Here is a 27,921-nt window from a genome sequence, read left to right on the forward strand (position 1 = left end):
CGAATCCTCCAGAAAGGAAGGCAGCCTGGCCATCAAGTCCCTGAACAGAGAGCTGTCACACAAATCTACAAAACCCGGAGCTAAGCAGTGGGTATTGCTTTAAGCCCCTATTTGTGGTTACCTGTGACACAACAAGAGAAAACAAATCCAGAGACCTTAACAGTTTTCTCCACAGTAACTCACAGAGGAAAAAATGACTAAAACACTCTGGAGTCTGCTTTGCAGGAGGTGAAAACCGAGGTACCAGCTCAATGGAGGAAAAGGGCAAGACTGTAATTAAGGTGTACCTACAAATTCAGACAGAGCCAAAGCCTCGTAAGAGCTGAGACTCTCTGAGACTGTGAACATGTTTCTGTACTCCACATTGGTGTTTCTAGAAGTAGAGGTATGTTTCATTTCCTAGGGAACCAGGATTATAAATACATCTCAGTTCTTCCTACGAGCACACCAGATTTGGAGGCAATTGTGACTTAAAACCCCCCACTTTGCCATTTGACTTGACATTGAGCAGGTAATCTCTCTGAGTCTCAGATTTATGAGCTCTGAAATTGGCATGATGAGGTTGAGTAAGATACTACATGTATGGTTCTCAGCACAACCCCTGACACAAGCTCTCTAAAAAACATTTCCACATATATGCATACGAGATGGGTAAAATAATCAGTGCTTGACATATTCACAGCCTCTTTCTGCCCCCTCGACGGCTAAACTATTCTGATGTTGACTAATGGGCATTCCCTGCTTCCCTTCCCCCTGTTTTCCAGACATTTTATTTTATTTATACTCTATTTTCTAGACACTTTATTTGGTATGCGGAGTAACCAGTCGACCAATCAGGAGGGCAACTGGAGAAACAGGGTAGGAGATTCAAGGAAAGGGATGAGGTGAGAGAGGGAGCGGGAAAGGGGGCGGGAAAACAGGGTAATGGGAGTGAAAAAGAAAGAAGAGAGAAATGAAAATAGTGGGAAAAGTTATTTGTAAGGAAGGGTAGAAAGAGATATGAGAACCCGAGCCAGATGAATGAGAGAGAGAGTTTCCCAAAATATGAGTCAGTGCCAACACAAATACATGATTGAATAACTAAATAGATGCAAGTGAATAGAGGGGGTTCCCGAGGAGAATTCTACATAATTTATATAGATACTTTGCCCTCAATAGAGTGGAGCATAGCCCTCCACTCTTTAGCTGTGGACCGTGCACAGTGACTTCTATCCAAAGAGAACTGCATAGAAAGCTGGGGGTGGGGAGGCGGTGATTTTACAACAGACAGCCTCAGCCAGGTGAGCAAGGCTTCATATGATGGGATGAGGCCTGCCCTTGACCTCTGTGGTCTTCCTCCCCCTAAATGCACAACCCAGTCTTGTCATGAGAAAAGCATCAGACAACCCCTAACCAAAGGGCAGTTTCTAGACTACCTGGCCACCACTCCTTAAAACTGTTAAGGTGATCAAAAACAAGGAAAGGAGAGCCAAGAGGACCCTAAGGACACATGTTGACTAAATAGGTTATCCTCACTAGAAACCTGGAACAAAAAGAATTAGGTAAAAATTACGGAAATCTGAATTAAATGTGGACTTTAGTTACTAATGTATCAACATTGGTTCCTTTTTTAGTTCATTTTTCAGTTGTGACAAATTTGCTATTGTGATATGAGATGTTAACAATAGGAGACATCGGGTGAGGAATATATAGTAACTGGGGCTTCCCCAGTGGCTCAGTGGTAAAGAAGCCACCTGTAATGCAGGAGACCTGGATTCAATCTCCGGGTTGGGAAGATAACCCTGGAGGAGGGCAAGGCAACCCACCCCAGCACTCTTGCTTGGAGACTCCCAGGGACAGAGGAGCCTGGCGGGCTACAGTCCATGCGGTCCCAAAGAGTCGGCAAGACTGAGCACGCACACTGCCATGCACACATATATTAATCTCAGTGTTATTGGTACAACTTTTCTGGAAATAGAAAACTGTTCTAAAACAAAACATTTATCCCAGGTTTCAGCACCAAAAAAAATTTTTAATTAAAAAATGACAAAATGTTTAAAAAATATGAGTGGAAATACATTTTAAGATGTATCACTGTAGGTAATAAATCTGTGGTCTTTAATGTTCTTTGAAAACTGCAAATAAAGATCAGAATTCATTTTAACTGCATTTTCCTTACTGAACCATTTCTTTTAATGCGACACAGTTCCAAAGCTGGACTTCTTGGGGCCTAGGTTCTATTCAGTTTCCAATATAAGCAACCTGAAACCTTGGACAGTGCAAGAAGAATGACCTCCTCTTGGAGATGTTCTGGAAGCCTCGAATAGGCTGGAAGCAATTTAACCGTCAAGACAGTGTCACGGTAGTTGACCGAACCCCCTTCCAGAGGTGACTTTCCAGTCCCCAGGCAGGCCTGAAATCCCTTAAAAGAGCTGCCACCCCACCAAAGAAGTTCTTGGCTGACATGGTGCCTAATCTCTGCTTAAATCCAATTATTGAAACAGATGAAAAGAAGTGCCACACTTGGCGCACAGGGACCCGGGCATTGGAACATTTGTGGAAAACACTGGGTCCCTTATCCACATGCTCAGAGAGTTTGGGCATTTTCCAAACCCGTATCGATGCCAGTGATTTCTTACTGTTTTCCTAAAGAGAAAGGAACAAGAAGGCTGTGCAAACCAGACATAGCAGGCCAGAGACCACCATCCTAGAGAAGCCTGCTGAGAAGCTTAGGCCCAGGGCTAGTGTCTGGGAAGTCGGATTTGGGGGTTGCTCCTACCATTCCCAGAATTGATAAGACTGTCTGGGCCTGAACTATTCATACACGAAGTGGGGTTCATGTTAAACACCTGTTTCCTTGTGAGAGGCTGGAATTTTGGTATGCTTTGGGCCGGAAGTACCTCTGTGACCAGCCCACAGTAAAAACCTTGCGTCTCTAATGAGCTTCCCCGATGAACAACATTTCACATGTGTTGTCAGTATGTGTCACTGGAGAAAACAAGTGCATCCTATGTGACTCCATGAGGAGATGACTCTTGGAAGCCTGGACCTGGTCTCCTCCAACTATCACCCCCATGCCTTTCCCCTTTGCTGTCTGGCTTGTATCCTCCAGCTATAATAAGTTACAGCCATGAGCCCAGCTATGTGCTGAATCCTGTGAGCCCCCACACGTCACTGAACCTGGGGTGGTCTCGGAGATTCTCTCTACATCGGGGTGATATCACTAGTTTATTATAAAGGAGAGATGTGGAAATTATTTACATGATTAAATATTTCAGTGGAATAGGCAGATGCCATTTCAATAGTGATTTATTTCAGTCTACAGGCTTCCCAGGTGGTGCTAGTGATAAAGAACCCACCTGCCAATGCAGGAGGCACAAGAGACACGGGTTCAGTCCCCAGGTCGGGAAGATCCCCTGGAGGAGGACATGGCAACCCACTCCAGTATTCTTGCCTGGAGAATTCCATGGACAGAGGAACCTGGTGGACTGCAGTCCAAAGGGTCTCAGAGAGTCAGATGTGACTTAACACATACTTTTAAAGAATGTCACCACCTCTAAATGAAAAATAATCTTTGTCGACTAGAACTACTTTCGTGCCTCCATTTTCTGGGAGAAGAAATTTATCTCCAACTTTCTTGGTAACTGATTGACTCTCTCTACCCTTTCCCTTAGAACCCAATCCAGCAACTACTACTGTTGCTTGCAATACTTTTCCTTGCAATTTTTTTTGCAAACATAATGCCGCCACTGGTTAGTTTCTGCTGCACTCCTTTTAACTAATACTTGGACAAAGAAGGAAAGAAACTTCCTAAATGCCTGACTCCAGCCACCATAGTTTAGTTCATTCTCTCCACAAGGCTACTCTTATCTATAATATTAGCATAAAGATTTTTCTTGGTCCAACCCTTATTAAGACAAACACAGAGGAAAATAAGATTAGCCCCATTTGATCACTAAGAAAACAAGCCCAGAGAAGGTTGATTTAACAGCTATGAGGAGCAGAGCTAGGATTAGAACTCAAGTTTGTGTTGCCACACCCAGCAGTCAGTCTTATCACCGAAAGTTCTCCTCTCTCCACCCTCTGCTTCTTCCCCTTGACTCTGGAGAACCTGTCTGGCAGGTCTGACCACACCAGGAAGTAAAAGGGGAAGGAGAAAATTCCAATCACACTTTGCAGAGACAACCTCCGCACTCCCTAGCCTGTCCCCCCTCCCTCCCGGTACATACCACCATCTCCTTCCAATCGTTTGTCTCAGAATCTACTTGTCATCATCTCATCCTCGTTTATTTTCTGAATGCCTCTGGAATGTGCCAGAGACTAAGCTGACACCAATGGGCCTTGGCCACAGGGGGCTGTCCCTAACTCACTCTTAGAGGAAGTACTTAAGGTGCCCACAGCAGAGCCACCTGAACAGGGCAAGGAAAGGTTGTGCTCTCATCCTGCCCCGCCTCTGAGGCTTTTTTCTCTTTCCACAAGTTTGCCTCTCTCGGTCTGAAGTCCCAGAAGCAATAGATCTGGTCACGTGTTCCCTCTCTTCTGTTTTCTCGCCTGTTGTGAGATGGTCACAGATAAGAACTGTGCTCTACCATCTCCCCAACCTTTAGTCCACGTCACAGTCTATTTTGCAGATGCTAGCGCACTGAGCAAAGGAAATCAGCTCTTACTGAGTCCACATTCTTGTTAACTTAATGGAAACTGGTTACCCAAATACCATACTAGTTAGTGTGGTAATACTGGTTAGCCCAAATACCACACAAAATTATTATGTATTTTGGGCTAAATTTGTCTTTAAGTTTCAGCAAAGTGGTGAAGTGGAAAAGACAGGATATCTGGGGCATACAGATTTAACACATTTTCTTAATTTTTTTCTATTTACCATGTTTCACCAAGTCTAGAAATGCCATCAGTGATTAAGCACATCATTTTATGTAGCATTAAGAAGAAAAACACTTCCAGTTATAATTATAGGAGGTGTCCCAATTTCAGAGATTTAAAAATTTGAACTCTTGGATGCAAAGAAATATAGCAGTTTTTAAATTGCAAAATAAAAGCAATAGGGGGAGAAAAAAATTGCTGAAGTTTTATCTACCTAAAGAAAACCACTATTACTAACATTTGAATTTTTTTCTATATTTTTACAGTTATGGACCTTTGTTGTTGTTGTTTCGTCACCCAGTCATGTCCGATTCTCTGCAACCCCTTGGACTGCAATATGCCAGGCCTCCCTGTCCCTCATCATCTCCCAGAGTTTGCCCAAGTTCATGTTTATTGCATCAGTGATGCTGTTCAGCCATCTCTTCCTCTGACACCCTCTTCTCCTTCTGCCTTCAATCTTTCCCAGCATCAGGGACTTTTCCAATGAGTCATCTGTTCAAATCAGATGACCAAAATATTGGAGCTTCAGCTTCAGCATCAGTCCTTCCAGTGAATATTCACGGTTGATCTCCCTTAAGATTAACTGGTTTGATCTCCTTGCTGTCCAAGGGACTTTCAGGAGTCTTCTCTAGCATCAGTTGAAGGCATCAATTCTTTGGCATTCTGCCTTCTTTACAGTCCAGCTCTTATAACCATACATGACCAGTAGGAATACCATAGTCTTGACTATATGGATCTTTGTCGGCAGAGTAATGTCTCTGCTTTGCAACACACTGTCTAGGTTTGTCATTGCTTTCCTGCCAAGAAACGATGTCTTCTGATTTCATGGTTGCAGTCACCTTCTGCAGTGATTTTGGAGTTCAGGAAGAGGAAATCTGTCACTACTCCCACCTTTTCCCCTTCTGTCTGCCATGCAGTAATGGAGTTGAATGCCATGATCTTAGTTGCTTTAGTATTTAGTCTTAAGCTGGCTCTTTCACTCTTCTCCTTCACCCTTATCAAGAGGCTCTTTAGCTCCTCTTTGCTTTCTGCCATTAGAGTAGTATCATTCACATTACTGAGGTTGTTGATGTTTCTCCCACCTACCTTGATTCCAGCTTGTAACTCATCCAGCCCAGCATTTCTCATGATGTGCTCAGCGTATAGGTTAAACATACAAGGTGACAGCAGAAGCCCTGTCCTACTACTTTCTTGATCTTGAACCAATCAGTTGTTCCACACAGGGTTCTAACTGTTGCTTCTTGACCCGCATATGGACCTTACAGATAGTATATTTAAAGCCTTTATGTACTAAATATACAAATTTATAAATATTTGTAAATATATGTATTCATGCACTATACACCTTACCTGCCTCCTGAGAAACCTGTATGCAGGTTAAGAAGCAACAGTTAGAACCAGACACGGAACAACAGACTGGTTCAAATTTGGGAAAAGAGTACGTCAAGGCTGTATATTGTCACCCTGCTTACTTATCTGCAAAGTACACCATGCAAAATGTAGGGCTAGATAAATCACAAGCTGGAATCAAGGTTGCTGGGAGAAATATCAAGCTCAGATAGCAGATGATATCACTCTAATGGTAGAAAGCAAACAGGAACTAAAGAGCTTCTTTATGAGGGTGAAAGAGGAGAGTGAAAAAACTGGCTTAAAACTCAACATTCAAAAAACTAAGATCATAGCATCCGGTCCCATTACTTCATGGCAAATAGATGGGGAAAAAGTGGAAACAGGGGCAGATTTTATTTTCTTGGGCTCCAAAATAACTGTGGATGGTGACTGTAGCCACAAAATTAAAAGACAATTGGTCCTTGGATGAAAAGCTATGACAAACCTAGACAGTGTAGTAAAAACAGAGACATCACTTTGCACACCAAAGTCCATATAGTCAAAGCTATGGTTTTTCCATAAGGAGGAGAAGGGGACGACCAAGGTTGAGATGGTTGGATGGCATCACTGACTCGATGGACATGAGTTTGTGCAAGCTCTAGGAAGTGGTGATGGACAGGGAAGCCTGGCGTGCTGCAGTCCATGGGGTCGCAAAGAGCCAGACACGACTGAGCAACTGAACCGAACTGAACTGATGGTTTTTCCACTAGTCATGTATGGATGTAAGAGTTGGACCATAAAAAAGGCTGAGTGATGAAGAATTGAAGCTTTTGAACTGTGGTGCTAGAGGACTCTTGAGAGTCCAATAGACAACAAGGTGATCAAACCTGTCATTCCTAAAAGAAATCAATCCTGAATAGTCATTGTAAGGAGTATTACTGAAGCTGAAGCTTCAGTACTTTGGCCACCTGATGCAAAGAACCGACTCATTGGAAAAGACCCTGATGCTGGGTAAGACTGAGGGCAAGAGGAGAAGGGGGCGACAGAAGATGAGATGGTTAGATAGCATCATTGACTAAATGGACATGAGATAGTGAAGCAAAGGGAAGCCTGACATGCTGCAGTCCATGGGATTGCAAAGAGTTGCTCAGGACTTAGCGACTAAACAACATTTCTAAATATTTATATTCGTATTTTTATTATACGGTCTATAGCCCCAAACCTTCCTTCACACTATCCCCACAGCCCCCATGCTCCTCCTCTGAGGAAACCACTGTCAGCACTTGGGTGTGCATCCCTCCCATCTCATACAAGTTATATACACACATAAGTACACACAGAACTTAGAGTTTTACCAGGCAGATATTTTACTACTGAGCCTCCTGGGAAGCTAGCAGCACTGTAATGATAAAGTTTATGGGATTATAATGAGTTAGTACAAATATGTCCACCTCACTTTCCTCCATAATTTCATAGCATTCTGTTATGTACCATTGTTTTGACTGGCTAATTTTCACATTTGATTTTGAAGCCCAAGAAAAGAAAATCTGTCATTGTTGTCACTTTTCCCCCATCTATTTGTCATGAAGTGATGGGACATTCATAATACTTTATTTCTGTTTATTTTTTTCCGCCGGGCCTCACCGGCATGTGGATCTTAGTTACCTGGGGTGGAACCCTCGGCCCCTGCAATGGAAGTACAGAGTCTTTGCCATTGGACTGCCAGGGAAGTCCCTGTAATACTTTATTTCTTAAGCTGGGTGGTAGTCATTAGTTTTTCTTAGATTGTTATTTATGTATGAAATATTTCATATTAAAAAATTTTTTAAAAGATCAAATGAGATGAATTGTTTGCCTATAGACTCCAAGGGCTTCCCAAGTGGTGCCAAGTGATAAAGAATCTGCCTGCCAGTGCATCTCAATGCACAAGATCCAAGACTCACGTTGGATCCCTGGGTCAGGAAGATCCCCTGGAGGAGGAAATGGTAGCAACCCACTCCAGTATTCTTGCCTGGGAAACCCCATGAACAGAGGAGCTGGGCGGGCTACAGTCCATGAGAGAGTCTGACAAGACTGAGCATCAGTGCACAGACTAGACTAGACTCTAAGGATCCCTCCCCAATGAGTTTTGTGTGATTTGGGTTTGGAGACACAGAGAATCCAGAAGGAAGGATCCTGGAGCCACCCAAATAGTCTGGCTTCTTCCTATCATTCAGATCTTTGTTCAAATATCCCTGAGGGAAGCCTTCCTTAACACCCGTTTCAGATCACCACATGTCCATTCAACTCTTTAACAAACAGCACTATTTTACTGCAAGAGGCTTATCACTCTGGGCTGTTTTAGTAAGTCCCTCACTAGAATACTTTGTCTTGGTCAACCCTGTATTTCCAAAGCCAGTTTAAATCCTCAATTATTATTTTTTTTGTTTGGGGATGTCTGGATGAATAAGCCAGTGAATGAATGGGGAGACCTCCCCTACCATCTCAGGACACCTCTTTGGGCAGAGGCAGAGTGGGGAAAGCCTGAGAGGAAGAGCAAACATTAGGGTGGGCTGAGGATAAAAGTGAAAGGGGAGAGTGGAAAAGTTGGCTTAAAACTCAACATTCAGAAAACTAAGATCATGGCATCTGGTCCCATCACTTCATGGCAAATAGATGGGGAAACAGTGACAGATTTTATTTTGGGGGGCTCCAAAATCACTGCAGATGGTGACTGCAGCCATGAAATTAAAAGATGCTTGCTCCTTGGAAGATAAGTTAGGACCAACCTAGACAGCATATTAAAAAGAAAAGACATTACTTTGCTGACATAGGTCTGTCTAGTCAAAGCTATGGTTTTTCCAGTAGTCATGTATGGATGTGAGAGTTGGACTATAAAGAAAGCTGAGTGCCAAAGAATTGATGTTTTTGAACTCTGGTGTTGGAGAAGACTCTTGAGAGTCCCTTGGACTGCAAGGAGATCCAACCAGTCCATCCTAAAGGAGATCAGTCCTGGGTGTTCATTGGAAGGACTGATGCTAAAGCGGAAACTCCAATACTTTGGCCACCTGATGCAAAGAGCTGACTCATTTGAAAAGACCCTGATGTTAGGAAAGATTGAAGGCGGGAGGAGAAGGCGACGACAGACGATGAGATGGTTGCATGGCATCACCGATTCAATGGACCTGAGTTTGAGTAAACTGCGGGAGTTGGTGATGGACAGGGAGGCCTGGCGTGCTGCAATTCATGGGGTCGCAAAGAGTCAGACACGTCTGAGCGACTGAACCGAACTGAACTGAGGAGGCGGAGGATGAAGATCTGGATTAGAGACAAGAGACAGGACTCAAGGGTTAGGCGCCTGGGGCGAAAGTGAGAGGAGAGGAAGGAAGTCCGGGAGAGCCGGGAAGTCCGGGAGAGCCCGTCCGGGAGGAGGTGTTTTCAGGGCGGGGGGCGGGGCCTGGAGGAGGAAGGGTGTCTTCGGGGCGGGGGGCAGGGCCAGGAGGAGGGCGGGGGCGGGGCCTGGGGCGGGGCCTGAGAGTGGGTGGAGCCCCTGGGTGGGCGGGTCGGGTCGGGGCGGGGCCTATGGGTGGGGAGCTAGGATCTGCGCACTGAGGCGGCGGCGGCGGCGGCGGCAGCGGAAAATGGCTGCTACGGAGGCTTCGGACACTCAGCTGATGCTCGGAGTCGGGCTGATCGGTGAGGACCCAGGCACTCTGCCCCGCAGGCCCACATCCAGTTCCGTCTCCGCCTGGACCCGGGGCGACCCCTGCTCCCGCGGCCCGCAGCACCGCCAGCGGTGGGGAGGGCGCGGCCCCCTCCAAGTGGGGCCTGGGCTAGGGACTGTGGGCCCGACCGCCTCGGGGCAGGGGCCGGGCTTGCAGCCCTGGGCCGGTGCGCCGGCGGCCTTCTTTGGGGCCTGCCCGGGCTGGGAGGCAGGGCGGGGGCAACCCGGAGACTTCTAGGGTTCTATGAGGGAAGTCCTCCTGGACGCTCCAGGCTGCAGACGAGCCTGGACGTGAAGGCTGACGGAGCTGCTCCGGCGAGGCCCCGGTGAAGCCGAGGGCAGCTTGCAGGCCGCACGTCTGTGAGGCTGCAGGGCCAGGGTCCCTCTGAGCGAGGCTGAGACGGGCGCCAGCCCAGCGCCCGGCTGGCCCCGGTCATGTGATCGAGCGGTTCCAGACGCGGTGGCCTGCTGCAGGCCCGGGGTGCCGCGCGTTCTACATCGATTGTTTCCCATTTGACTCTCACCTCGGCTCAGGGAGTCCAGCTAATGTTTGATGCCCACTTCACGGAGCAGATGGAGGCCCAGGGTGTCATTTGTGCAAGAAGGCACACTAGGAAGTGGTGGACCCAGGATGGGGACCCTTGCAGTCTAGCCCCAGAGCCCCACCTCATACCAGGGGAGAATGCCTGCATCTGAAGAGAGAGGTCGTGCCTGTAACATGTAATATCATCATAGTGGGTGGAATCCCAGTTTCTTTTGAGGAAATCAATGTATGAGGAAGTGCGTTAGGATCTTTGGGCTGCCGGAAATGCATGCCCGAGGCTTGTGCAATGGTTTTTGAAGCAACGTCCATAGGACAGCGACAGTGAGCACGGGGTTGGTTTAGGGGAACGTCTATTGGTTCTCTGCATGCCATTGTCCTTTGAAAAAATATTCTCCAGAGATTTTCATATAGGCCTAAACCCTAGTGCACAAGCACGTTGCTTGGATTTAACAAAACTGGTGGAAATGTGACTAAATGTTGCTGATTATTTTCACTGTCTCAAAGGAGTGCATTTATCTGGGGACAGATTCTGTGTTCATTTCTAATGTGATTTTAAAACTGTTTCAAAACAAAACCTAAGTACCTAAGACATCTTCCACTCCAGTGTTCTTGGGCTTCCCTTGTGGCTCAGCTGGCAAAGAATCAGCCCGCAATGCGGGAGACCTGCGTTCGATCCCTGGGTTGGGAAGATCCCCTGGAGAAGGGAAAGGCTACCCACTCCAGTATTCTGACCTGGAGGATTCCATGGAGTGTATAGTCCATGGGGTCCCAAAGAGTCGCTCACGACTGAACAATTTTTGTTGTTAAGACTTATTAGTCCTTGAAGGTACTTTTGAGTTAAGACTGAATTAAACTGTGACTTTATCTGGTATCAGCAAAGAAAAAGATGACTTACTGCATTTTCAATTCATTTAAAAATTTTTTTCATGTTGACATGAATTTAAAAGGGATTGGTTTAACAATAATGGGGGTGAGTGGAACTCCTTCCCATTATGACCGGAGAAGGACCAGGTGTTGATAATTGCTGAAGCTGAGTGATGGAGGTTCATTTTATCATTCTCTACTTTTTTTTTATACTTGACATTTTCATAATAAAGTGGTTTTTTTTTTAAGTCTGTAGATGAAAAATTGGATTTTTACTGGTATATGTTCAGTTACTGTTTCTCTAAATTTTAGGCTATTTTTTGCCTGGAGTTGTTTTTATTAGCAAATTGCTCCTATTTTATTACTGAGGTGTTGCCTTTGGTGGTGAAACTTCATGTATGACTGTTTAACCATTATTATTAAAATTTAAAATATAGACTTCATACTATCAGTGCATAGCATGATATAACAGAGATTTCCCCATTTTCTTAATTTCCAGTTTTCAACAAACTCTATGTATTTATTAAACATACTTACAACTAGATCGTAAGGTAAAGTGATTATAAGTTTATGAGAATTTGTGTGGGAGGAGATAGAGAAGACCCTACCAAACCTCTGAAGCTACATTTTCATTCATGAATTGTTAGAAAAGCTTCTTACTCAGGTGGCCTAAAATTTGAGATCAGGAGAGCTAGCTAATGGGACCAGGAGAGGTAGGTGAGAAGTGGGGAATGGGGGTGGGGGATCTCACATGCTCTGGGTTTCTTTGTAAAACGGGGTGTTGAAACTGATTCCACGAAGTGCTTCTAAGTAACCAATCAATTCACTTCCTTGCTGCTGTTTGACATTCTCACAGTGACCATCTTTCCACCGTAGAAAAGGACACAAATGGAGAAGTTCTGTGGGTGTGGTGTTACCCTTCCACCACAGCTACTTTAAGGAATCTGCTGCTGAGAAAATGCTGCCTTACAGATGAAAACAAACTGCTCCATCCCTTCGTCTTTGGTCAGTACAGAAGAACATGGTTTTATATCACAACAGTTGAAGTTCCAGATTCTTCCGTTTTGAAAAAGGTATGACTGTAGAAGGGTCAACAAAATGGAAAAATATTTTCAGTGATGTAAGATTACTCCAATAGCCCTTAGCTTTAGACTTCCTCATTCATAATATGTTTTGGGAAAATATTAAATATATGATTTTAATTGGGAATGTTCTCTTTCACATTTCACTCTCAATCATCATATTGATTGGTACATATATATATTTTTTGATTGACCCATGGTTGGTATAGAGAAGCTTTTCCCAGGTTACACTTGGATGGAGTAGAAATGTAGAAAAGTTTTCAAAGCCTTGACTCTGATTAAAAGTGGGAAGAAGTTAATGTTCCATAATTAAAAACTATTTTGAAGGATATAATTATCCTGGTTAAGGAAACTTTTTTATTGGCTTATGTATGATAAGGGGATGTTAAGAATAGAGAGGATAACTGCGGAAATTTGTGTATTCAGTAGACTTTGTGTGTGTGTGTGTCATTTTATATGGATACCATCAAGGTGACAGGCTAAAAGCCAGTAAGTATGTAAGTAAAATATTTTGTATGTGTGTATATATATTAATAAATAATATACATATAAAAGTATAGAGGTAAGTGAGGACTTGTTACATTTTGGTCTTTTCTTTTTAATCCTGGTTTGTCTTATACAAGAGGCTTATTAGGATATAGTAATAAAAGATTAATTATATTAAAGTGTCTTTAAAGAGTGTACTTTTTTTTTTGTTTGTTTTGGACAGGTGACTCATTTTTCTATTGTTCTGACCGCCAAAGATTTTAATCCAGAGAAATATGCCGCCTTCACTAGGATATTGTGTAGGTCTGTATAAAAACTGTATTAAATGCTAATATACAAAAATAAGGATCTTACTCAATAGTCATGTAGCAGATTTCTACATGAGGAAGCTTATTTCAGCCTTTTGTTTGGACACTGTTTTATAAAGAGGAATTTTGCCTTACTTCTATGGCACTGCTCCTATTATCAGGGAAAATGATAGATGGGGGGAGAAAAGGCAGTTTGCACAACTGTTGTAGGTGCTGGGTATTTTGAGTCACTTGCTACTTTTGGTATTTTACTTCTGCTCATTTCCAAGCTGGAACTTTCCTTAGGATGGAAGTGGTAAGCTGGTTCATTTGTGTCAGTCTCTGTGTGGGAGTCATTTGGGGAAGGCTAACAGGCATTTTGAATTATGCTTAAGGACTGGAAAATATTTCTTAGCTGGAATGCTGAGGAGCTGAGAAACTGATGAACTGGTTAATCATGATTCAAGTGGACTCCTTCAGCTTCACAGCTGTTGAAAAAATTAATCTGAAGTATACTAGTTTGCTTTCTTGCCTTGATAAGTGTATCTAGTGAAATTAATGACATCTGTCTTATATGTGAGAGACATTATCTTTTTCTTTAAATAAGACTTTTGCAGAGTTTCAGGTTTTGCTTTTTTTTTTCCTAATATTGTCACCAGATGGAATTATAAATATCAGTGTTATGTATTACCCTCAGGTTTACATCCAATATGTAGATTTTTATGGAGGGCAGGATAAGAGGCATTGTTTTTGTTTTTCACACTATAAGCCTGATAAGTGGTTGCATTTTTGCCATTTTTATATATGTATACACACACATACACACAGTGTAAGAATGCCATCTCGTGACCTAAATGTTACAGTTAGGTTATATTTTGACAGAATGAAGTTTTACTGTTTTTGCAGTCAGCTGTGATACAGACTTCTTGCTCTCCATGAGATAAATTCCAGGAGTGTGGCTCACTGTGGAATATACACAGTTGTTTGCAAATAAGGCACTGACACAAAAGGAGATTGTTACTGTTGGGGTCACTATCCAGAAGCCTTGAACTAAAGACACTGCAGAGGTGTTTTTGAACAAACGGTGGACTCCCATTTCATTGATTGAGTCAAGGTTAGGTTACTCAGCTGAATTCACTGGGAAATATTCTGGGCCCTTCTGGGCCTCCGAAGGCCAGGTAGCTTTAGACAGTACTTCCTGCCCTGGAGGAAGCCCAGAGGGTTTCTCAACTTGTGCAGTGCTGTGACATTGCACTCTGAATTCTCTCCTCCTATCACAGTTACAAGAGGAATGAGGACTCAAGCTGATGCCAGCCACTTCCTCTGCCCGCCGCCCCAGCACCCTCAAGTGTCTGCCCTGGCATCTGTCCATACCCATGTGCTCTCTGCATGCACAGTCGCTCCACGAACACACGTGCCTCTTTACACACACAGAGATAAACGCTTTTACACTTTCCCTTTTTTATTTTTACTAAGGTACAGCTGATTTACAATGTCGTGTTAGTTAGAAAAGCACTTTTTGATGGTGGGAAGATGTCCTCTCCCATTTCTGGTGAGAGACGCCCTTCACAGCGCGCTGCACACAGTGGCTGAGGAATCCCCACATGGCGGGGTCCATTCCCTCTGTGGGATCTGGGCCCACTGCCATGACCCCTTTTTTAATTTTTTTAAATGAAATTTTATTTTGTTTTTTAAACATGTAATCATTTTAATGGTGTCATTTGGTTTTCTGCTCTGCTTTGGTGGTGGTAATGTAGGCACATAGTAAAAAGAAATGCAAATAACACCAAAGTGTTTGTACAGTTATTGCACAGTGAAGTCTAAGTCCCCTTTTTCCCCAGTTCCCAGTCTCCAGTTCTTCTCCTGGCCCCCCACCCCAGGGCAGCTCCTGGACTTGTCTTCCTTATGTCTTACTGGAGCTATTTTCTTCGTCTGTAAGCACTGGCTGAGTTCACGGAGTTGGCAGTTTTCTGTACGTGACACTTCACCCTATTCACCATCCTCTGCCTCTTTTCCCTAGTGTGTGCACAAAAGTAATTTAAACACTGACAGTTGATGAAATTTAATAAGCAGTTTAATCCCATGCTTTTTTTTCACTTAATCTACAATAAATATAGTTTTCAAGTGAACTGTCTTAAACAGTTATTTTATGTTCATCCCAGTTTTGTACCCCTTCAGCTACTAAAATGCCTAAGTAGACCCAGACCTGCTTCTCTAGAAGAATTCACATTTAGTTTCTCACAGGAAGAGATCACTGGGGAGGGGCCTGATTTCACATGTCAGCTGTCAATGTAGCCGGCTTCCTGTCAGCATTTTCTGGACCTTTTTAATTTAATGAATGTATCTAGTGTGTATTTATCACCAGAAGTATAGAGGAGTTTGATTTCTTAATTATCTAAATATAGCTACCTCTGAGAACTCCGATAGTAAATATATGTTCTACAGCTAATTGCTGCTTTCTCTGTGGACAATGCATAAACTCCTTTCTTATGAAAGGAGATCCAGCAGTAAAACAGAGTTGTTATGCCCAATGACACCACCTGTGAATGTAAGACATAAAAACAGATAAGGATGCAGTATTCTTGAGAACAGTGGGGCCTCAGGAAGTCCTTACTTCATTCTCCTGCCTAAGTGGACCTCAGCCGGCCTCCCCAGATGTAATGAGAACCGACTTCACAGAACTGTTGAAGGTTTCTCCAGTGGTGGTTTGATTTTTTTTTTTTTTAATATATTTTCCAAGTAAATTTATGAAAAGATGCAGGCATTCAGAAGTGTGTTAGCAAGTTGGCTCAGGTTCTTTAGGACGTACCCATGCCTGGCCTCGGTGCGTTACTCCACATGGTCCGTGCTAACTGGAAGCACGCTTGCTTTTTTATCCTTTCTCACAGAATGTACCTGAAGCATGGGAGTCCAGTTAAGATGATGGAGAGTTACATCGCAGTTCTCACGAAGGGGATATGCCAGAGTGAAGAAAATGGCTCTTTCCTGAGCAAGGACTTTGATGCCCGAAAGGCATACCTTGCAGGTTCCGTCAAAGGTGAAAAAAAAAAAGATGCAAAAAAGAAAGAAAAACCCATTCCAACAACAACAAAACCCCAGGCCAAGGACAGTCTCACATTAGACTGTTATTTCCTCTTTCCACATGTTTTCATCTACATGATATTTGTTTCCTGTGCGGGAAGGTAGTTCTCCATTTCCTTATGTGTTTAGAACTCTGTCGGGAAAGCAGACTTGTGTGGTGTTTCTTTCCATATGATTCCAGCTGTCTATAGAGAGTTCTTTCATCTATGTGCTGAAGTTCGCAGGTCGAAGTTTCCACTTACTTCCATTGTTTTCCTTTCCTTAGATCTTAGCAGTGACCTTTTACTCCGGGGGAGCCTCTGCCCCAGTTCCCAGTCTAACTCCCTGCCTCTCTTTCCTTGATGGAAAGTCCTGCCTAGAGCTGAGCTGAGAGTTTGTGTCCTTAACAAGGAAAGAGAGAGGATTCCGTGGGCAGTGCTGTGCTTCATTCTCATCCCCGATCCCACTGTTTCATATGGTTTCTAAGCATCCCTGTTGAGGTGTTAGGTGTTTGTCCAGCTGTCTCTCACAAGGACTTGTGCAGTGATGTGTATGTAGGTTTGGGGGATCAGTGAACCTTTTTTCTTAAGCTTTCACGACCCCAAAGATGGTGATTCCCTTCATATAATTCCCCTTTCTTATGAATCTGGCTTCACCTCTGCACCCAGCAACCAGTCCCTTGTGGGAGTTCGTGTAGCTACTGTAACACCCATCCTGGGGAGCAGATGTACGGAGTGATACGCCCATCCACCAACTAAGGTGCTTCTGTACTTATAACATTTACCGAAATTTATTCTCTGTATTGAAAATAATTATGCATTCATGTGATAAGAATTATTTCTGATAAAAACTTGATTTCCTTATATAATGTTTAATGCACTCACAATTTCTTTTGTTTTAAGACATTGTATCTCAGTTTGGAATGGAAACTGTTATCTTACACACAGCACTGATGCTAAAGAAAAGAATTGTCGTCTATCACCCCAAAATAGAAGCTGTCCAGGAGTTTACCAGGTATGATCTCTTATCAGTAAAAAGTGTAAACTTTGTTGGCAGCCACTTTGGGGTCCTCTGTGTCACTGTGGGCCCTGTTGCTTTGCACATTGGAATAAATAAGATGTGTTATCTTAGGGGTGAAATACCACTTTGGTTTAGATTTCATATTCAAGGTCACTGAGTTTGAACAGATTCTTCTTTAAATTTTGAAATACGAATATTTTGGAGCAGTAACTTTGCAAACATTCCCTTGCCAGAGAGTAGATATCAGCCTTGTAGCCATATGCTTTCTGTCCCAATTACTGCCATGGGTTGCATAAAAGTAGCCATGGACAGCCCATGCGTAAATGAATGAGCATGACTGTGTTCTGGTAAAATCTTACGTGCAAAGAAGGGCAGCACCTTCATAGGCCATAGTTGCCTGACCCCTGTTCTTGGCAAATTGTTCTTCCATTCTGTTTTATCACAGACTCTTATTTATATAGTAAATATAGATTTGTTTTGTTTTCTTTGCCAAATCTAACTTAGATTTGTTCTTAGATTCTTTTGTAAAAGCAGAGGAGCTAGCATTTATGCTATTCACTGTGTGTGAGGTATTGTGTAAGTCACTTGGATGTATTAGACTTACTCACGAGAAGAACCCTGGGAGGAAGTGTGACTGCCCTGTTTATAGATAAGCAGATCGAGGATAAGTGGTTAGATACTGAGAAGAAGAAAGACTTGCTAGGCAAAAAGACCTGGGGTAAAGTCCTGGGAGACAACTTTGTAGCCTTGTGACCCCATAAAAGATATGTAATGTTTCTACACCTCAGTTTCTTTGTGAAATGAAGCTGGTAATACCCACCTCATAAGCTTGGTTTCAGGATTGGAAATAATTTGTGTAACATGCTCAGCACGTGCCTTGCACATAGTGTGCACTCTAGAAATGATTATGGTTGTTAGGATGGTGATTGCTTCAGGTCACAGTAATGGGACCAGAATTGTTATCCTGCTCTCACTCCCAAATTGTGTTTTTCCACCCATTTTCCCTCTTCCTCTACATTTATGCTTCTGAAACCTGAGTGTCCTCAGTTTCTGAGATGTAGGCCACCAGAGGGTTCACAAAACCACAGGTGCATTCAATGCATATTTCTTCCTGAACAAAGTAGCTGTCTCACTCCTAGTTTTTTAAGAAAACTTATTTTCATATAGAAACAAACACAAAATAGTTTGCAAGATTGGCTAGAATTTTAAATGTGAAATGGGAGGCTTCACAAAAATTTCTTGCTTGCAGGGCCCACTTTGGATTTTACCCCCAGACCGCTTCTGTGGCGGTCTGCAGAGTGGGGCATTGGGAAGAGCACTTTATTATTATTATTGTTTTGGCTGCCCTGTGAGGCATGTGGGATACTCCCTAAGCAGGGATGGAACTCGCCCCTCCTGCAGTGGAAGGCAGAGTCTTAACCACTGGACCATGGGGGAACACTTGAAAAGCATCATTCCTTTCCACCATGGAGATCTTTTGAAACTAATACCTTCAGGTTTTTGTAGCTTATCTGACCCCAAAAGTGGTGTTTAAAACAGTTGGTCTTCCCTGGTGGTCAGTGGTAAAGAATCCACCTGCCAATACAGGAGACTCGGGAGTTCAATCCCTGGGTCAGGAAGATCCCTTGGAGAAGGAAACGGCAACACTCCAGTTTTCTTGCCTGGGAAATCCCATGGACAGAGGAGCCTAGCGGGCTACAAATAGTCCACGGGGTCACAATTAGTTGGACACGGCTGAGCAACTAAACAACAGCAAAACACTGCATTACTTTACTTTGAAGCCTCAAGGTGTTGGCACAGTGAGTGTTTATTCTCCTTCTGTATCTGGAAGCCAGTTTCCTCCCCCAGAAGAAGAGGGAACAAGACGGGCGGAGCCTCAGGGGTGGGCTGGCAACCATCTGTGTTCTCACTTTGATTCCCCAGGACTCTGCCTGCCCTGGTGTGGCATCGACAGGACTGGACTGTTCTTCACTCCTACGTGCACCTGGACGCCGACGAACTGGAGGCCCTACAGATGTGCCCAGGTCGGCAGCAGGCTCCCGGGGAGGAGAAGCTCAGCTTTAACCAGGGTTGTTGTTTGTTTGGGCGGATTTTTGTTTTAATTTTAGAGCATTCCTAAGGGGAATGTTGGGCTTTCCTGGTAGCTCAGATAGTAAAAATCTGCCTGTAACGTGGGAGACCTGGGTTCAATCCCTGGGTTGAGAAGATTCCCCGGAGGAAGGCTTGGCAACCCACTCCAGTATTCTTGCCTGGAGAATCCCCATGGACCAAGGAGCCTGGTGGGCTGCACTCCATGGGGTTGCAAAGAATTGGACGCAACTGAGCAACTTAAGCACAACATAGCAAGGGGAATGTTGATTATTTATTATTTCTTTGGTAAATGCAGCCAGTTGTTTTTTTCCCTTAAAAATTTTTTTAATTAAAAAAATTTGTACACCTGAAACTAATAAAACATTGTAAATCAACTATAATAAAAACTATAAAATTAAAAAAATTGTGATAAAATACACAAAATCACCTAAAAGTTACCACCTTTTTCATTTTCCTTTTTATGGAGTGGGGCATGTTTCAAGACTTGGCGGGATCTTAGTTCTCTGAGCAGGGATTGAACCTGTACCCCCTGTAGTAGAAGCATAGAGTTAGCCACTGGACTGCCAGGGAAGTCTCCCCTCATGGTAGCTTTTGATGAATAAAAATCTTAATGTGTTGGGATGTTTATAGACTTACGAATTTATCTTTTATATTTTGTTTAAGAAAATTTCTATCCCAATTCTCCTATATTGTCTTGTAAAAATTTATAAAGTTTTTTCTTCCCCATTTAAGCCTTTAATCTACCTGGAATTACTATTTTTGTAGGTAGGGTGTGAGTTTCACTATTTCAGTTTTTTCCATCTGGATGGCAACTTGGCTTAGGAACACTTACTGAAGAGAGTCCTCTCTCTCCAGGAATCTGCAGTATCATTTTTTAAATATTTGATATATGATTTTATATATCATAGAAATCATGATTTTATGAGTCATATTTGATATATGATTTTGGTCATCATATATCGCATTTTCTTATACCTGAGGGAATCTTTGTCTGGGTGCTCTGTGGTAGGTTTTTGCTTTTGTTACTGCCGTTGTGTTTTAAACGTCCTCACTTGGTAAAGTAAAATTGGTCTAAAAAAACAATTTCTTTTAGTTGTATTGCTCTGTGAAATCTAAAAAGTCCGGGCACCTTTGTTTTAACACCAGTTCCAAAAGTCTGCTAATTCTTTTTTATTTATTTGGCTGTACTGGATCTTCGCTGCTGCACCCCAGCTTCCTCTAGTTGCAGCGAGCGGGGTTTCCTCTCCAGGTGCAGTGCGCAGGCTTCTCATTGCGGTGGCTTCTCTTGTTGCGGCTCATGGGCTCTAGGACACTCAGGCTTCACTTGTTGCGGCCCACGGGCTTAGTTGTCCTGTGGCATGTGGAATCTTCCTGGAGTAGGGGTCAAACCCATGTCCCTTGCACTGGCAGGTGGATTCCTAACTGCTGGACTACCAGGGAAGTCCAGTCTGCTGATTCTTGAGTTGCTTTGATTCCTCTAGTGTTTTTTGTATCTGATCTAAAGTTGGTGACGATGATGCTATTTCTTCCATACTATCCTCGAGGAACCTGAGTGTTTGGCTGTGACTTCTTGGCAACAGAAACCTGGGAGGGGACAGTGGTCAAGAGAATCCTTGCTACACGCTATTTTCTCTGTCATTCTCTTTGAAAGACTTTATTTTTTATTTGGCTGCACAGATAAAGACCTGTGGGATCTTAGTTCCCCAACCAAGGATTGAACCCGGGACCCAGCGGTGAAAGCACCTAACCACTGGACCACCAGGGAATTCCCTCCTCTGTCATTCTTGACCCAAATAGCAACAACTGAAAAGCTGATGCACTACTTCAGCCTTCTTCCTTGACATAAAATCTAATTTGGGGACATTCTGAGGGGTGTGTGAGTTTCTTCAGACAGTTGGCAGGAGTGTCACCTTAAGAAATACCACGGATGCAGCTTAAATGCCCTGGATAAGTAACGCAGAGAAGAAAAGCTGCTGTGAGCTCGTAGACTCACTCCCGTTTCAGTATGTTCACAGTGTGATTTTCTTCCTCCTCCAGTAATGCTGGTCTTCCCTGTCACCCAGGTTACATCGCTGGATTTGTGGACTTGGAGGTGAGCAATAGATCAGACCTGTACGATGTGTTTGTGAATCTGGCAGACAGTGAGATCACCATTGCCCCGCTCGCAAAAGGTTAGTTCTCTGTTCTCGTCACCGGATATAAGCCAAGCAGTTGTATTTTTTAGGCTGATTCTCGTTATTTAAATACTAAGTACTCACCTGTTGTGCTGGATGGATTTTTCTGTGTCTAGAACACAGCACTCATTCTAGTAGACCTAACAGTTAAGGATACATGTGAGTGCTTATGCTGTATGGTATATATATATTAGTAAGATCAATGGTCTATTCATCTTGTTTCTCCACTTTTCTGTTTAAACAAAGTGTATTTGTTATCTATTGCTGCATAACAGATTACTGCTAAACTTTGTGATTTAAAACACCAAATACTTATTATCTCAAAGTTTTGGTGTGGGCAAGAATTTAGGAGGGACTTAGCTAGGAGGTTCTGGCTCAGGGTCTCTCATGAGGTTTTAATCAAGATATTGTCAGGGCTGCAGTCAAATGAAAGCTCAGCTGGGGCGAAGAGGATCCCTTTCCAGGCTTGCTCACACAGCTGTGGACAGGTGGCCTCACCACAGGGGCCTTTCCCTAGCACAGCTTGAGTGTTCTCAGCACGTGACTATTGGTCACCCCAACAGTAATTCAAGACAGAGGGGGCCACGATGTCTTCTACAACCTAGTCTGGGAAGTCACATACTGTCACTTCCTCTGTATTCTATTTGTTGCTGCTGCTAAGTCACTTCAGTCGTGTCCGACTCTGTGTGACCCCACAGACAGAAGCCCACCAGGCTCCCCCATCCCTGGGATTCTCCAGTCAAGAACACTGGAGTGAGTTGCCATTTCCTTCTCCAATGTGTGAAAGTGAAAATGGAAAGTGGAGTCGCTCAGTCGTGTCCAACCCTTAGCGACCCCACGGACTGCAGCCTACCAGGTTCCTCCATCCATGGGATTTTCTAGGCAATAGTACTGGAGTGGCTTGCCATTGCCTTCTCCGATTCTATTTGTTAAAGCAGGTCATTAAGGGAAAAGAATTTAGACTCCACCTCATGAAGGACAAAGTATCAAAGAGTGTGCAGACATCTGTCACTACACAAGGGCTGAATGTGACTCCTGTGTGGAAAATCTTTTTTGAACAATGTCTCAGTAAACACCAGGGAATGAATATTCTTGGAGGCTAAAGACCAAGAAAGGGTGCTCTAGTGTCATAGGGTCACCTCTGGAAACTGTAAATCATCCTAAATTACAGCTGCATAAAGTAGAAAAAGGTTGGGTTTTATATATTTTGAGCCCAGGACATTGTGAAGTCTTGGTTAGGACCAGAAAGCATGGCTGCTCCCTGCTGTCCCCTGCTGCTCTGAGTCAACAAAATGGGCTCATCCCCGTGGAGTCTGTCCCTCTCGAGTGTTAAACAGAAATCTCTGTTAACCTTCTTGCTGCAGAAAATAGCAATGTAGATACTGGGTTGGCCAAAAAGTTCGTTACAGAAAATCCTGAACAAACTTTTTGGTCAGCCCATAAGTACGGTAACTTAGGTTGCTGCCTTGGCTCATTCCTAGGGGCCTTTACACTGTGATTATTGAGATGCTTCTGCCGGACTGACAGGAAGCACTGCTTTCACAATATTCCTGCCAGAAAGATAAACGTGAATTTCCAACTGTGAAGACGTGGACCAGAAAGTCAGGCTCTTGGCTTACAGTCACAGCCTACATGTAGTCAGTTTTCATTAGGTTTTCATCTAGAAAGAAAAATAAAATTCTTACCAGAATTTTGGTTTGGTGCTGGTACTTTTGGACATGAAGTATATAAATCATGATCATGCCTTACCTCCTGTTGTGTCGTCGTATTTGTGTATAGTCAGTTCAGTTGCTCAGTCGTGTCCGACTCTTTGCGACCCCATGGACTGCAGCACGCCAGTCCTCCCTGTTCATCACCAACTCCCAGAGCCTACTCAGACTCATGTCCGTTGAGTCAGTGATGCCATCCAGCCATCCCATCTGTGTGTAGTAACAGGATGGGGATGTGGGGGCTTGTCAGTTTTTTTTTCAGAATCCCCTCTGTACAGTCGTTTGGGTTGTCATGTAGATGATTATTTTCATTTTGTAAATGTCTAACCATTCACATAATATATTCTTCTTGATCTCACCAGAGGCCATGACAATGGGCAAACTGCATAAAGAAATTGGTCAGTTAATTGTCCAGTCGGCAGAAGATCCAGAGAAGTCAGACAGCCAAGTTATACAGGTAATGCCTTCATCTTCCCACCGACGGGGTCCTGAAAAGGCATCTCTTGGCAGCGGCAGGTTATCTGCTGTCCATGTGAACAGAGTGAAGTGACTGGAGAGGCCCATGGGCAGCTGCTTAGAGGAGGTCTTCAGGATGGGCCTGATGAAGATGAGCCAGTCAGTTACCAGGCTCCAGGGAGAGACGGGTACAGGGGGCTGGTGCCAAAATCACGCAGTTACTGTGAAAGATGTAGTGAGCAAGTGGTGAGAGGGGCCACAGGTTTGGTGGCACTTGGCAGCAGTGCCTTTCTCTTCAGTGCTGGTGGCCCGTCCAGCTGTGGCTGGGAGGGGTGGGCGGGTTTTGTCCTGAGAACCCAGATTCTTGAGACTGTCCTACTGGACAGATGGTCATTACCCACACATTCCACCATCACCATTAGAGTGAAAACAGTGTTGGTGAAATGTGTAAATTTGAGTTTTGAATTACAGTGTTTTTCATGGACTAAAAGTGATCCATAGATGGTTCAGTATAATGTATGACGTAGTGCCTGGTATGTATTCAGAATTCAAAAATATCCGAATAAATTAATGATGTCAGCAAACCAGGAAAGAGACATGACTTTAATGCGAGCCCTGCTGAGTCCTCAGCCACCCAAAGGGAATGTCAGTCGGTGAAGGGGAAGGAAAGCCTGTGTGGCCGGTGCTGGGCTGCTCATCCCAGTCAGGAGGGGACTCTGGGAAGAGATTTGTTCTAAAAACAATAGCAGATTTCTCAAAGAGCCAAACAGCATTAATATAGATTTGGTAATTCTACATTAAAAATTGAAAACCGGAACTCAAATAGATATTTATGTACCCATGTCCATAGTAGCGTTATTCACAATGGCCAAAAGGTGAAAACGACCTAGATGTTCATCAGCAGATGGATGGATAAGCAAAATGTAGCATGTGCATATGGTGGACTATTACTCAGCCGTAGAGTGCCGTGCTGGCGTGTGCTGCAGCATGCATGAACCTTGAAACACTGCACTGAGTGAAATATACCAGTCACACAAGGACAGATGTTCTGATTCCACTGCTGCTGCTGCTAAGTCACTTCAGTCGTGTCCAACTCCGTGTGACCCCAGAGACAGAAGCCCACCAGGCTCCCCGTCCCTGGGATTCTCCAGGCAAGAACACTGGAGTGGGTCGCCATTTCCTTCTCCAGTGTGTGAAAGTGAAGTTGCTCAGTCATGTCCACTAGTACCTATTATCAGAGAAGGCAATGGCAACCCACTCCAGTACTGTTGCCTGGAAAATCCCATGGACTGAGCAGCCTGGTAGGCTGCAGTCCATGGGGTCGCTAAGAGTCAGACGACTGAGCGACTTCACTTTCACTTTTTACTCTCATGCATTGGAGAAGGAAATGGCAACCCACTCCAGTGTTCTTGCTTGGAGAATCCCAGGGATGGGGGAGCCCGGTGGGCTGCTGTCTCTGGGGTCACACAGAGTTGGACACGACTGAAGTGACTTAGCAGCAGCAGCAGCAGCAGTACCTATTAATAAAACAGGCAAGTTCATAGAAGCAGAAAGTCCAGTGGTGATTGCCAGGGTCTAGGGGGGTGGGTGGGGAGTTATTATTTAATGTGTACAGAGTTTTGGTTTAGGATGATGAAAAAGTTCTGGGAATGGGTAGTGGTGATGGCTGTACAACATGATGAAAGTACTTAAAACGCCACTGAGTTGTGCACTTAAAAAAAAACAAAGGTTAAAATATTTTCCCCACCCCCACCACTGCTGCTGCGCAAAGTTAGCTGTGACATTTATTTTTTGTTGTTTTAAATTTGTTTCATTTTTTATAATTTACAAATCAAATTAGTCTGATAAACTTAAAAAATAGCAGGAATATTTCTGGAGAGCTATTCAAATTTTCGGACACTAGCATATTGTATATTTTCCTATTCTATTAAAGGATATCTCCCTAAAAACAAAAGAAATCTTCACCAACCTGGCTCCATTTTCAGAAGTTTCGGATGATGGAGAAAAACGAGTGCTCAATTATGAGGCACTAAAGCAAAGACGATTTCCACCAGCCACAGAAAACTTCCTCTACCATCTAGCAGCCGCGGAGCAAATGCTGAAAATCTGACGGTGGGACAGAATGTATTACTGGTGACTGATCTAAAGCCCTAGCACCATGATTATCCATTAACTATGTAAAATACTGGAGATAACCAGAAAATGTTATACTTCTAATGTTTTATTTGAAAGCATTGTAATTTGACCTGAAGAAGCACTGAAACACACATGAAAACACTTCTGATTTCCTCCTGTCTGATTAACTTCATGCCTACTCTCAGTGTTTACAAAGTGCTGTAACCACCTATCTATGTAACCTTATAAAAGCCCATCATCCTGGGGTAAGAGCAGAGCAGCTCTGTCAAGTTCTCCTGCAAATTGCAGCAGCTCTGAAGGCCTTCATTATTACAAGTTCCAGTTTATCTCATTGTATAGCCACAAACTAACGGTTTATTTTCAGAAAGCTGCCTGGAATTTCGCTCTGAATCCTTCCAGGAAGAACTTTAATTCCTCATGAGGAACTCTACTTTCTGAGCCAAACTACTCAGTTCTCTGCAGAACCGTCTAGACGATCATTCAAAAGACCCTGCAGTTGCACTTTCTTGTAAAAGAAATTTTTTTTTCTTAGCCTTTGAATATTTTGCCTATATTACAAGGGTTTTGCCTAGATTTTATACTTGAGTAGACAACTTTAATAATCCATATTTATACTGTCGCACAGGTGAGCATTTGGCAACTTTAAGCCATGAGTACTCTTTAATTAACCTAGTTGCTAGCAATATTCTTTTGGAAAAAAGAGGGAAGTCCTTATGTAGTAGCATAAGAGAAGCCCATTTTGAATATAAATGTCTGTCTGACTGAAACAGCAACCTTATGTAATTGGTGAGGGAGTATGAGAATTAACTTCTTGTAAAGGCCAAAGCCAGAGAATGTCTTCAAACGTCAGTAAAAATAATTTGGCCACATATGAAGGTATCCATTCTTGTTTAGTTAGGTACCTTTTTCATAATTGGAGACCTAAAAATTGCAAAATAACCATGGGGGTCTAAATTATGTTCTTGTTATGTATATTCGTATTAATTATGACAGGTTATTTTTTTCACTCAGTTCTCTTGTCCTCAGAAATCTTAACCAGAAAAATGTTTGCAGAAAAACTTGTCTTTATTGGATCTTTCATTTATCCTGGGTGAGAGACATTTGTTAAGGAAAAAAATTTTAAAACAGCCCCTTTTTGGGTGGGGGTAGGGGAGGATTTGAAGTGAAATGTTGTTTACTGGGGCAAACAATTGAAAATTAAATCTGCACTTTATGAAAATGAATGTCTTTTTCACCCTCATTTTTTTGGTATTACTGTATTAGCTCATGATCAAAGTTGTTGAAATGACAAATTTATGATACAGAAATAAAGTGAAATATTTTGATATTCAGCACTTTTAGTCATAAATTGTGCTCTTTCTCCCCACTCCAACCAAACAAAAGAAAAAACCCTGTCAAATGTGGACCCCCTGGGGACTATCCGAAGACCCATATGAATGTTAAGCAGTCTGGCTCCTTCCACCCTGGCTTGGCCCTTCTCTCCTCACCCCGTCCCCCTCCACGCCCCCTTCCTGGAGCTGACTGTAAGGTCCAAGCATCACCTTTGAAAAGATGTCCTCACATTACTACTGTATCATCGATCAGTGGCTGAATCTTCACTTGGAGCCTTTGTACATTTGTCATTTTGTTTAGTAGAAACTTGTGGCTGCATGGAGATAATTGGTAAATCATTGTGACTGGTTTTGTCCTTTTAGACTGTGGTGAAACACCTTTTGGAGATGACTGCCACTGTGGCCGAGGGAAAACTGAAAGCCACAGGTGCATTGTTTTTTTTAAGATTTATTTTTTGGGCTGCGGCGAGTCTTCGTTACTGCAGGCAGGCTTTCTCTAGTTGTGGTGAGCGGCCACTCTCCACTGCAGCGTGAGGGCTTCTCACTGCAGCGACTTCTCATCGTGCAGCACGGGCTTGTAGGGCTCACAGACTTCAGTCGTTTCAGCTCCCGGGCTTGAGAGCACAGGCTCAGTAGTTGTGCAGCACGGGCTTAGCTGCTTCGCAGCCTGTGGGATCTTCCCAGACCAGAGATCGAACCGGTTTCCCTAGCACTGCAAGGCAGATTCTTAACCACTGGACCCCCAGGGAAGCCCCACAGGTGCGTTCTGAGATGACCTGGGGCAGGGTGTGT

General features: G+C 43.5%; 1 protein-coding gene and 1 pseudogene across 1 annotated transcript; one reads left to right on the forward strand and one right to left on the reverse strand.

Moving 5' to 3' along the window:
• Nucleotides 1-3,492: 3,492 nt before the first annotated feature.
• On the reverse strand, nucleotides 3,493-7,836 carry LOC148776037 (10 kDa heat shock protein, mitochondrial pseudogene; annotated as a pseudogene).
• Nucleotides 7,837-9,746: 1,910 nt separating this feature from the next.
• Nucleotides 9,747-27,588, forward strand: DENND10 (DENN domain containing 10). The gene is made up of 9 exons (XM_055424551.2): nucleotides 9,747-9,861; nucleotides 12,174-12,370; nucleotides 13,089-13,168; nucleotides 16,041-16,189; nucleotides 17,115-17,226; nucleotides 19,156-19,256; nucleotides 21,387-21,494; nucleotides 23,569-23,663; nucleotides 25,596-27,588. Exons 1-9 carry the CDS (start codon nucleotides 9,807-9,809, stop codon nucleotides 25,770-25,772), a joined length of 1,074 nt encoding a protein of 357 aa, XP_055280526.1. The 5' UTR covers nucleotides 9,747-9,806; the 3' UTR covers nucleotides 25,773-27,588.
• The last annotated feature ends 333 nt before the right edge of the window (nucleotides 27,589-27,921 follow it).

This window comes from Moschus berezovskii, chromosome 12 (assembly GCF_049115385.1).
Source record: "Moschus berezovskii isolate FMDL1 chromosome 12, NW_MosBer_1.0, whole genome shotgun sequence".
Classification (NCBI taxonomy): Eukaryota; Metazoa; Chordata; class Mammalia; order Artiodactyla; family Moschidae; genus Moschus; species Moschus berezovskii.

What these genes read in the sequence shown, in the direction of transcription:
- DENND10 (XM_055424551.2), top strand. Translation starts at nt 9,807, where the DNA reads ATGGCTGCTACGGAGGCTTCGGACACTCAGCTGATGCTCGGAGTCGGG. An exon ending in CCTTGCAGGTTCCGTCAAAG is followed by an intron (nt 16,190 to 17,114) that starts GTGAAAAAAAAA and finishes TTTTGTTTTAAG; the next exon opens with ACATTGTATCTCAGTTTGGA. An exon ending in GGCCCTACAGATGTGCCCAG is followed by an intron (nt 19,257 to 21,386) that starts GTCGGCAGCAGG and finishes CCTGTCACCCAG; the next exon opens with GTTACATCGCTGGATTTGTG.